Source organism: Zophobas morio, unplaced genomic scaffold (assembly GCF_036711695.1).
Source record: "Zophobas morio isolate AGI-343-1 ecotype UQ-CSIRO unplaced genomic scaffold, CSIRO_AGI_Zmor_V1 ptg000016l, whole genome shotgun sequence".
In the NCBI taxonomy this organism is placed as follows: domain Eukaryota; kingdom Metazoa; phylum Arthropoda; class Insecta; order Coleoptera; family Tenebrionidae; genus Zophobas; species Zophobas morio.
The window spans coordinates 3944005-3956509 of NW_026972121.1; the positions used below are offsets into that span (position 1 = coordinate 3944005).

At 35.0% G+C, this 12505-nt stretch overlaps 2 protein-coding genes across 5 annotated transcripts in view; one reads left to right on the plus strand and one right to left on the minus strand.

The window, feature by feature from the left end:
• Positions 1–12505, minus strand: part of LOC135129594 (pyrokinin-1 receptor-like) — a 149458-nt gene that overhangs the window by 30257 nt on the left and 106696 nt on the right. Inside the window, exon 1 of one of the 4 annotated variants that reach the window (XM_064056784.1) lies at positions 3318–3398. The exons of the other annotated variants lie outside the window; for them this stretch is intronic. The gene's annotated coding sequence lies outside the window, so the exon portion shown is untranslated. Of the gene's footprint in view, positions 1–3317; positions 3399–12505 lie in introns of those variants that run through there. 4 annotated transcript variants of the gene reach the window in all.
• Positions 3231–12505, plus strand: part of LOC135129591 (pyrokinin-1 receptor-like) — a 133220-nt gene continuing 123945 nt past the window's right edge. The window contains exon 1 of the mRNA XM_064056777.1: positions 3231–3276. Coding sequence (XP_063912847.1) covers positions 3261–3276 — 16 coding nt within the window. The 5' untranslated portion in view covers positions 3231–3260. The remainder of the gene's footprint in view (positions 3277–12505) is intronic.

The following is a 12505-nucleotide window of genomic DNA, read 5'->3' on the forward strand; positions in this document are numbered from 1 at the left end:
ATGGGCGGGTGGGCGGGGCTATTTTTTGCTTCTAAGACTGTAGCCCCACCCACTCTCCCTTATTCCGTTTTGATGACCCTTTGTATTGGCTGTGAGACGAAAGTCGGATTTAAATTGACAAATAATAGAATCTCTATAGAACATTTTTTTTAAATACAATTTTGACACTTATTCGAAATACGAACTTGCCACTAACGTTTACATAGAAATATTAAAAAAATATATAAAGTAGACAGAATGAAGTACAATATAGCGCCGCCCTTGTGTCCAAGCCAAATAAATCATATTTTAAGGTGGAGCTTGAGTGAGTGGGAGAAGCATCAGTAATATCCTTTTTTAAATGTAATTCTCACATTTGATATTTTTATTTATTACCACCATAGCAATTTATATACCTTGTTTACGATCTACCATTTTTTTTGCCAACATTATAACATTTTTTTCTAAAGTTTTAATAAGACAATAATGTTTCCATTAAATAATAATATTAAGATTAGTCACTAGAATCAAGGGATGGGCGGGTGGGCGGGGCCATTGTTTGCTTTTAAGATTGTAGCCCCACCCACCCGCCCTCATTCCGTTTTGATGACCCTTTTTATTGGCTCTGAGACGAAAGTCGGATTTAAATTGACAAATAATAGAATCTATATAGAACAATTTTTTTTAATACAATTTTAACAGTTATTCGAAACACGACCTTGCCACTAATGTTTACAAATAAAAATTAAAAAAAAATATAAAGTAGACAGAATGTAGTACATTTTAACGCCGCCCTTGTCTAGAAGCCAATTAAACGATATTCTAAGGCCGAGCTTGAGTGAGTGGGAGGAGCATCAGTAATATCCTTTTTTAAATGTAATTCTCGCATTTAGTATTTTTATTTAATACCAACATAACAATTTCTATACCTTGTTTACGATCTACCAATTTTGTTTCCAACGCTATAAGAATTTTGTCTAAAATTTTAATAAGGCAATAATATTTACATTAATTAACAGTATTAAGGTTACTCACTAGAATCAAGAGATGGGCGGGTGGGCGGGGCTATTGTTTCCTTATAAGACTGTAGCCCCACCCACCCGCCCTCATTCCGTTTTGGTGGCACTTTTTCGGCTCTGAGACGAAAGTCGAATTTAAATTGGCAAATAATAGAATCTCTATAGAACATTTTTTTTTTATATACAATTTTGACACTTATTCGAAATACGACCTTGCCACCAACGTTTACATAGGAATATTAAAAAATATAAAAAGTAGACAGAATGTAGTACAATTTAGCGCCGCCCTTGTCTCCAAGTAAATTAAACGATATTTTAAGGTGGAGCTTGAGTGAGTAGGAGGAGCATCAGTAATATCCTTTTTTAAATGTAATTCCCTCATTTGATATTTTTATTTAATATCACCATAACAATTTCTATACCTTGATTACGATCTACCAATTGATTTGCCAACAGTATAACATTTTTGTCTAAAATTTTAATAAGGCAATAATGTTTCCATTAATTAACAATATTAAGGTTAGTCACTGAAATCAAGAGATGGGCGGGTGGGCGGGGCCATTGTTTGCTTCTAAAACAGTAGCTCCACCCACCCGTCCTTATTCCGTTTTGGTGACCCTTTTTATTGGCTCTGAGACGAAAGTCGGATTTAAATTGACAAATAATAGAATCTATATACAACCATTTTTTTTTAATACAATTTTGACACTTATACGAAACACGACCTTGCCACTAATGTTTACAAATAAAAATTAAAAAAAAATATAAAGTAGACAGAATGTAGTACAATTTAGCGCCGCCCTGGTCTAGAAGCCAATTAAAAGATATTCTAAGGTGGAGCTTGAATGAGTGGGAGGAGCATCAGTAATATCCTTTTTTAAATGTAACTCTCACATTTGATATTTTTATTTAATACCACCATAACAATTTCTATGCCTTGTACTACCAATTTTTTTGCCAACGGTATGACATTTTTGTCTAAAATTTTAATAAGTCAATAATGTTTCCATTAATTAACAGTATTAAGGTTAGTCACTAGAATCAAGAGGTGGGTGAGTGGGCGGTGCTATTGTTTGCTTATGAGAACCTAGCCCCACCCACCCGCCCTTATCCCTTTCTGATGACCCTTTTCATTGGCTCTGAGACGAAAGTTGGATTTAAATTGACAAATACTAAAATCTATGTAGAGCATTTTTTTTAATACAATTTTGACACTTATTCGAATCACGATCTTGCCACCAACGTTTACATAGAAATATTACAAAAAATATAAAATAGACAAAATTTAGTACAATTTAGCGCCGCCCTTGTCTCCAAGCCAATCAAACGATATTTTAATGTGGAGCTTGAGAGAGTGGGAGGAGCATCAGTAATATCCTTTTTAAATGTAATTCTCACATTTGATATATTTATTTAATACCACCATATCAATTTCTATACCTTGTTTACGATCTACCAATTTTTTTGCCAACGGTATAACATTTTTGTCTAAAATTTTAATAAGACAATAATGTTTCTATTAATTAACAGTGTTAAGGTTAGTTACCAGAAGCAAAAGATGGGCGGGTGGGCGGGGCTCTTGTTTGTTCTAAGATTGTAGCCCCACCCACCCGCCCTTATTGCGTTTTCATGACCCTTTTTATCGGCTCTGAGACGAAAGTGTACATAAATTGACAAATAATAAAATCTATATAAAACAATTTTTTTAAATACAATTTAGACACTTATTCGAAACACGACCTTGCCACCAACGTTTACATAAAAATATTAAAAAAATAGAAAGTAGACAGAATTTAGTACAATTTAGCGCCGCCCTTGTCTCCAAGCCAATTAAACCATATTTTAAGGTGGAGCTTGAGTGAGTGGGAGGAGCATCAGTAATATCAGTTTTTTAAATGTAATTCTCACATTTGACAATAATAAATTTTATAAGACATGTTTTTATTACATTAATCCACAACGGATTACATCATTAGGTTAATAATAAAACATACTTTTTTAAACGAAACAGAATTCCTTTAGCCGGAACAATAAATTGAACACTTTTGTTCAGTTAAGGTGACTTATCTTTTAAAAGCTTTTTAGTAAGGTTAGTACCTCAAGGTCGCACTTGTAGCGATAATTATGTCATTAAATAAGTACATAGTGGGCTACAAAACACACTTTGTATAGAGTTCAGATAGTAAATAGACGCCTTCTTTTGGAAATTGTGGCAAGTGTGCAAAAGGACGGTTTGTGTTTAAATTGTGGCCGCAAGTGAGAATGCTGGGACTCTCAGGTAAAACTTTTCGATTAAATTGATTAAATTCTGCAATTTACCTTTAAAGCAGTCAAAGTAACACACGAAATCTATTTTAATTTAGTTCCATCAAGGTGGTGGTTCACTGTCAAACTGTCGTGTTACTTGTAGGAAATTCTAAAGTTTACTAACATGCAAATGGCTGGTTATTTTCAACATTCAAGTGTTTTTACATAATAAGGCGCTCCCCCACCAACAAGGAAGTACTTTAATGCGGCTTGTAAGGGGCGAGATGCTCATTGTGTTAATTATTATCATCACCATTATCACTAAAGAAATAAAAAGGTAAATCACATTAACAACAACGGAACTGATTTTTTGACAATATTTATATGTAAAAAAAATATAACAAGCCAATTTCTGCAGCGAAAAACTTGAGGTAAATCTGCGTCCGTATACGGACGCACGAATCCGCGAGTTTGATATAACACGGCCGGCGTATAATTTAATCGCTCACAGAAGCTGCATTTTTAATCATACTATTAGAACTAATAAAAATGACACCAACACGTAATTATCATAATCATAGTACTAAAACTAATGCTTCTAGTTTCCGTTGATAACCGGTAATCACAGTTTCGCGGAAAACATGAAAATTACCTGAGTATTATTTCAAACGTGTTTGATTTGAAACACTGTCGGTACTCGCTGTTATCGAAAAATAAATGGATGCGATAGTACAACACAACAAACAGTCGTCTGTAAAGTGTCACTCTTATTTAAATGTGTACTTAAAAGTTGACTGAGTTCTTATGAAAGTGGAGAAAAATAGGAAAAAAATTCTCCAAGGGCCGCGGTAATCGACAAGGAATCAATTCTAGTTTATCCAATAGGACAGTTTTCTCATTTAGGACAAAATAAATTGTGTTAGGACTCTGAAGATGCGTTTAACATTATCGATTTGGGGGAGCGTGGATCTGACGTTTTGTTTTGTGTTTGGAGGTAAATGAGGTCATAAATTCGGTCCTGAGATTTATGAAGTGACAACGGGTGAAATCAATGGGGGATTTAAAGACGGTTCGTAAGGGGGAAAATTTTCATTAACAAAGAAAATCCTTATTTCAAGTAGTATTGGATCAACACGATCAGACTGTTCGTGAATTTTTCACTAATAAAAAAATTGGTGGATGCGCCGGGTTACACTCAATCATACATCAATTAGTTTAATAAAAAACCCGAATTTTAAGAAAGTGGTGAGTTAATTCAATTCCCGTTATTTCAACCCCCAAAAATCGCCAATTACGGTCAGAGTGACTGGCGTCCCACTTAACCGGGTTTCTAATTAATGAAATGCATTAAGGACAAACATTAAGGATCGCTTGATCCAGGTCGGATTTTCCTCCATAGATAAAATTTTTCACGACCCGAGAATTAAATTAGTTTCGAATTAATTTAGAAAGAAGTGTAAAAACACTCGACTTTGGTAAAACAAAAGCTTCGCGGCGAGGCCATTCAAGACCACCAGCCCCAATAAAGCGAGTTTAAAATACCCCATTCACTAACTCACCCCCTTTTCCAAACATTCGCACCACCTGACGGTTTTAATAAATATTTTCGTGGAGAAAATTCCCAGTCGCTTATTTCTTTACATAATAAAAGTAAAATGTGTGTCTGAGTTTGTAAAGCGAGTTTGTCGGATGAAGGATTCGCTTGTTAGGAAAATGTAGTTTGCTTTATAATGTAGCTGAGTTAATTTGATTTTTTCTGAGAAGCATTTAGAACGTAAAATATTAAAGAAATGTCGCTCTGTACAGCAAAATAATAATAATAAAAATTCCAGTGGAGTCGGGTCGGTTTCAAACGCTTCTAATAAACGCATCAATAGAGGAAAATTCTGAAAGGGCTGTATTAATTGCAGCGTTGGTGCCTCTTTTTCCCATTAGTCTGAAAATTTCAGCCCTCGATGATGGGTTTCGCGTTGCCACGGCAACAATTTAAACACGTGGCCGATCTGTTGAATATAACATGAAAAATGTATTTGCTTCCATAATGGACAGTGCAATGGTTCTGAAGGACAATAGATTTAATCCTTTTCTGGAAATAAATTGAATTAAGGACGAAAATCCAGCGACTATATGTGTCGCGTTGTGTCGACGTTTCATGTAAGCGGAGTTTGAAGAAAATAAAACAAAGGGAATTTCTATCTGTCGTTCGAGATTAACGCTTTGACGAACTTCAACGGTTCGGTATTTTATTTTCAGTATTTCGAGTGCGTAGATGGAAACTATTTAGAAATCTAGACAATACAGTGTCGAAATAAGCGATCGATTGGCAAAATTACGTGCTCTGCGGACTCTTGGATTACTTTTTCCAAGTTCGGCGCGAGGAAATGAAGAGATTATCCGCAACTGCGAAAAAATGCAATTAAAAAGAAACAAAGTTGGGCTTGATGGGTTCGAGTTTGACGCGTTCGGCCAAAAATGGGGTTTTTAGTTGGGTGGTTTAATTTTTTTTAGTTAGAGATTTGCTAAATGGGTTGGGTCTAGTCACGTCGCCGAACCCCGGTAATGAGAAAGTGCTGGAGAGAGGATTTACGGGTCTGGACACAGAGGAAGGATGATTTTATTTCACGGAGAAATTAGCTTTAAATAAATTCTGATTTAGTGAGGGCGATAGAATAAAAGGTTCGCAGGTCAAAGGGTATTAAAAATCGGAGACTAAATTTAACGAAAATTTTCTATATATACCTTTTTTAAAATTTATCGCTTGCTTATAAAAGATTTTGTAGGAAATATTTAAAGTTAGCCCCGCCCACCCACCCACAAGTAATACAACAAAAAAAATTACGATTAAGGCTTTTTTTATCAGCCCACGTTGTATTAGTTTCCATTCTCACTTTATAAAAGAACATATAATTCGCTCCGCCCACCCACCCCGCTTCCATTTCAGTGATTCATTTTGTATAGTTCGAATGAAAAGTGGATCTCTAATGAACAGAGATAAAATCGTTAGAATGACAACAGCGTGTCTGGGCGGGGCTAGTATGTATATGCTAAGATAAGATTGATTTTGGTAAATGAGATACATTCTAAGTAAATAGAGGGCGGGTGGGTGGGGCTAGTACTTGTTAAAATAAGATTGATCTTGGTAAATGACATAACTTCTAAGACAAAACCGGGTGGGTGGGCGGGGGTAAAACTTGCTAACAATAGGTCCAGTATTTTCGGAGATTATCTAATAAAAATCAGAACGGCAGACAGACAGACAGACAAACACAGAAAGAGACAGACAGACAGACCGACAGACAGACAGACCGAATACTCGATCCATTTAGTGTCTAGAGACGAAAACACAGGAAAATATCATCTATGAGTTAAAAAACAGCCTTTGTTCAAATTTAACCACACATAACTCAAAAAGGGCAAAAGTGTCCGCATTGAGGTTTCAAGCGTTCGATTCTCTGAAGTTGTTTAGTGTGTGGACGAACTTATACAAAGATGCAATTTTTGAGGTAAAAAGAGCATTTTTGAAATCCAACCAAAACATAACCCCCAGAACGGCATAAGAATCCGTATTGCGGATTGAAGATTTGGATTCCTCGAAGTTTTGTAGATCGATAACCAAATTTTCAGATCGAACACACTATCCATTTAGTATCTAGAGACGAAAATACAGGGAAATATCATCTATGAGTTAAAAAATAGCCTTTATCAAATTTAACCAAACATGTTTCAAAAAAGGCACAAAAATTCGTATTGCGGTCCAAAATATTGGATTCCTTGAAGCTTTCTAGCCCTAAAGGCAAAGTTTCATGCGGAATACTCGTTCCATCTAGAATCTAGAGACTTAAATATCGAAAAATGTCATCTGTGAGTTAAAAAACAGCCTATTTTCGCATTTAACCACACATAACTTAAAAAGGGCAAAAGAGTCCGCATTGAGGTTTCAAGCGTTCGATTCTCCGAAGTTGTTTAGTGTGTGGACGAACTTTTGGTCCGGACATTTTAGTCGTTTAGTATCTAGAGGCGAAAATATAATAAGATCCAATTTTTGAGGTACAAATAGCTTTTTTGAAATTCAACCTAAACATAACTCCCAGAACGGCATAGGAATCCGTATTGCGGTTTGAAGATTTGGATTCCTCGAAGTTTTGTAGACCGATAACCAAATTTTCAGATCGAATACGCTATCCATTTAGTATCTAGAGACGAAAATACAGGGAAATATCATCTATGAGTTAAAAAATAGCCTTTGTTTCAAATTTAACTAAACATATTTCAAAAAATTCACAAAAATTCGTATTGCGGTCCAAAATATTGAATTCCTTGAAGCTTTCTAGGCCTAAAGGCAAAGTTTCATGCGGAATACTCGTTCCATCTAGAATCTAGAGACTTAAATATCGAAAAATGTCATCTGTGAGCTCAAAAACAGTCTATTTTCAAATTAAACCACAAATAACTCAAAAAGGGCAAAAGGGTCCGCAATGAGTTTTCGAGCGTTCGATTCTCCGAAGTTGTTTAGTGTATGGACCAACTTTTGGTCCGGATATTTTAGTCGTTTAGTATCTAGAGGCGAAAATATAAGAAGATGCAATTTTTGAGGTATAAACAGCTTTTTTGAACTTCAACCAAAACATAACTCCCAGAACGGCATAAGAATCCGTATTGCGGTTTGAAGATTCGGATTCCTCGAACTTTTGTAGATCGATAACCAAATTTTCAGATCGAATACACTATCCATTTAGTATCTAGAGAAGAAAATACAGGGAAATATCATCTATGAGTTAAAAAATAGCCTTTGTTTCGAATTTAACCAAACATATTTCAAAAAAGGCACAAAAATTCGTATTGCCGTCCAAAATATTGGATTCCCTGAAGCTTTCTAGCCCAAAAGGCAAAGTTTCATGTGGAATACTCGTTCCATCTAGAATCTAGAGACTTAAATATCCAAAAATGTCATCTGTGAGTTAAAAAACAGCCTATTTTCGAATTTAACAACAAATAACTCAAAAAGTGCAAAAGGGTCTGCATTGAGGTTCCAAGCCTTCAATTCTCTGAAGTTGTTTAGTGTGTGGACGAACTTTTGGCCCGGATATTTTAGTCCTTAAGTATCTAGAGGCGAAAATATAAGAAAATGCAGTCTTTGAGATAAAAACACCTTTTTTGAAATTCAACCAAAACATAACTCCCAGAACGGCATAAGAATCCGTATTACGGTTTGAAGATTTGGATTTCTCGAAGTTTTGTAGATCGATAACCAAATTTGCAGATCGAATACACTATCCATTTAGCATCTAGAGACGAAAATACAAGAAAATATCATCTATGAGTTAAAAATTGCCTTTATCAAATTTAACCAAACATATTTCAAAAAAGGCACAAAAATTCGTATTGCGGTCCAAAGTATTGGATTCCCTGAAGCTTTCTAGTCCAACGACCGAAGTTTCACATGGAATACTCGTTCCATTTAGTATCTAGAGATTTAAATATAGAAAACTGTCATCTGTGAGTTAAAAAACAGCCTATTTTCGAATTTAACCACACATAACTCAAAAAGGGCAAAAGGGTCCGCATTGAGGTTTCAAGCGCTCGATTCTCTGAAGTTGTTTAGTGTGTGGACCAACTTTTGGTCCGCATAATTTAGTCGTTTAGTATCTAGAGGCAAAAATATAAGAAGATGCAATTTTTGAGGTAAAAGCAGCTTTTTTGAAATTCAACCAAAACATAACTCCAGGACGGCATAAGAATCCGTATTACGGTTTGAAGATTTGGATTCCTAGAAGTTTTGTAGACCGATAACCAAATTTTCAGATCGAATACACTATCCATTTAGTATGTAGAGACGAAAATACAGGGAAATATCCTCTATGAGTTAAAAAATAGACTTTATCAAATTTAACCAAACGTATTTCAAAAAAGGCACAAAAATTAGTCTTGTGGTCCAAAATATTGGATTCCTTGAAGCTTTCTAGGCCTAAAGGCAAAGTTTCATGCGGAATACTCGTTCCATCTAGAATCTGGAGACTTAAATATCGAAAAATGTCATCTGTGAGTTAAAAAACAGTCTATTTTCGAATTTAACCACAAATAACTCAAAAAGTCAAAAGAGTGTATGAATTGAGGTTTAAAGCCTTCAATTCTCTGAAGTTGTTTAGTGTGTGGACGAACTTGGTCCGGATATTTTAGTCGTTTAGTATCCAGAGGCGAAAATATAAGAAGATGCAATTTTTGAGGTAAAAGCAGCTTTTTTGAAATTCTACCAAAACATAACTCCAGAACAGCATAAGAATCCGTATTGTGGTTTGAAAATTTGGATTCCTGGAAGTTTTGTAGATCTAGAAGCAAATTTTCAGATCGGATACTTCATCCATTTAGTATCTGGAGACGAAAATGAAGGAAAAAACTCACCTGTGAGTTAAAAAAATTGCCTTTTTTCAAATTTAATCAAACATAACTCCAAAATTGCAAAAGAATCCGTGATCCGGTTTAAAGTACTAGATTCGTTGAAGATTTGTAGTCCAAAGGCCAAAGTTTCACGTGGGTGACTCGTTCAATTTAGTATCTGGGGACTTAAATTTAGAGACATGTCACCTGTGAGTTAAGAAACAGCCTTTTTTCGAATTTAAACACATAACGCCAAAATAATATTAGAATTCGTATTTCCTTTTTGGAGTTTTGTATTCCTCAAAGCTTTATCGATCTACAAAAAAACTTTAGGCCGAATAGTTGATACATTTAGTGTTTAGAGGCGAAAATATAGGAAAATATTGTCTGTGAGTTAAAAAATAGCCTTTTTTCGAATTTAACTACACGTAAACCCAAAAGGTCACAAGAGTACTCATTGCGGTCTCAAACGTTTGATTCTCTGGAGTTTTTTAGTCTGTAGATGAATTTTTAGCTCGGACATTTTAGTCGTTTCGTATCCAGAGGGGAAAATACAAGAAGATGTCCTCTGTGAGTTATAAAACAGTATTTTTTCAAGTTTAACTAAAACATAATTCCAAAATGGCATATTGCAATTTGAAGATTTGGAGTCCCCGAAGTTGTGTATATCTAGAGGCAAAGTTTCAGATGGGATACTCGAGCCATTTTTTATCTAGAGACGAAAATGTAGGAAAAATTCATCTGTGAATTAGAAAACTCAAATTTACTCAAACATAATTCCAAAATGGCACAAGAATCCGTGAAGCGGTTTTAAGTACTGGATTCCTTTAAGATTTCTGGTCCAAAGGCCAAAGTTTCACATGGAAGACTCGTTCAACTTAGTATCTAGAGACTTAAATTTAGACACATGTCACCTGTGAGTTAAAAAACAGACTTTTTTCAAATTTAAACGCACATAACTCCAAAACGGCATTAGAATTCGTATTGCGGTTTGAAGATTCGGATTCCTCATAGTTTTGTAGATCTAGAAGCAAATTTTTATACCGAATACTCGATCCATTTAGTATCTAGAGATGAAAATGCAGGAAAAACTCATCTGTGAGTTGAAAAACAGCCTAAAATTTAGGGACATATCACTTGTGAGTTAGAAACAACTTTTTTGCGAGTTTAACCACATTTAAACCCAAATGGGCAAAAGAATCCGCATTGCGGTTTCAAGTGTTCCACTCTCTGGAGTTCTTTAGTCTATCGGGGAATTTTTAGCTAGAATATTTTAGTCGTTTGGTGTCTATATAGGAAAATTTAAGAATATGTCATTTGTGTGTTAAAAACAGTCTTTTTCAAATTTTACTAAAACATAACTCCAAAACGGCATAAGAATTCGTACTGCAGTTTGAAGATTCGGATTTCTCATAGTTTTGTAGATCTAGTGGCAAATTTTCATACCGAATACTCGATCCATTTATTATTTAGAGATGAAAATGTAGGGAAAAGCTCATATGTGGGTTGAAAACCAGAGCTTTTTTTAAATTTAATCAAATATAACTCCGAAATGACAAAAGAAGCCGTGATGCGGTTTCAAGTACTACATTCCTTGATGATTTCTAGCCCAAAGGGCAAAGTTTTACATGGAATAGTTGTTCAATCTTGAATCTAGGGGCTAAAATTTAGAGACATATCATCTATGAGTTAAAAAACAAACTTTTTTCGAATTTAACCACATTTAAGCCCAAATGGGTAAAAGACCCAGCATTGCGGTTTCAAGTGTTCCACTTTCTGGAGTTCTTTAGTCTGTCGACGAATTTTTAGCTCGGATATTTTAGTCATTTGGTATCTAATGAGGAAAATATAAGGATATGTCCTTTTTGTGAGTTGAAAAACAGTCTTTTTCAAATTTTACTAAAACATAACCCCAAACCGGCCTAAGAATTCGTACTGCGGTTTCAAGATTCGGATTCCTCATAGTTTTGTAGATCTAGAAGCAAATTTCCATACCGAATATTCGATCCATTTAGTATCTAGAGATGAAAATGTAGGAAAAGCTCATCTGTGAGTTGAAAACCAGCCTTTTTTCAAATTTAATCAAACGGAACTCCAAAAGGGCAAAAGAAGCCGTGATGCGGTTTCAAGTACTACTTTCCTTGAAGGTTTCTAGCCCAAAGGACAAAATTTCACATGGGATAGTCGTTCAATCTTGAATCTAGAGACTAAAATTTAGGGACATATCACCGGTGAGTTAAAAAACAACCTTTTGTAGAATTTAATCACACGTAAACCCAAATGGGCAAAAGATACCGCGTTATGGTTTCAAGTGTTCCACTCTCTGGAGTTCTTTAGTCTGTCAACGAATTTTTAGCTCGGATATTTTAGTCGTTTGGTATCTAGTGACGAAAATATAAGAATGTGTCATTTGTGAGTTAAAAAACTTTTTCAAATTTAACCAAGTATAGCTCCAAAAGGGCACTAGAATCCATATTTTGGTTTGAAGCTTTGGATTCCTCGAAGCCTGGTAGAGCTATATGACCAAATTTGTAGACCGAAAACTCGATCCATCTAGTATCTACAGAAGAAAATATAGGAAGATATCATCTGTGGGCTAGAAAAAAGCCTTTATTCAAATTTAACCAGGCATAACTCCAAAACGGTTCAAGAATAAGCATTGCGGTTTCAAGCGTTGGATCTTGGTGGCTCTATGAGCAAACTTTTAGATCGGATACTCGATGTATTTAGTTTCTAGAGACCAAAATATTGGAAGATATCATCTCTGCTGAAAAATAAGTTTTTCTTTAAATTTAATTAGACATACTTCCAAAACGTCAGAAGAATCCGTATTATGTTTTCCAGCGTTCGATTCTCTGCAGTTTTCTAGTTCTGTGGGCGAATTT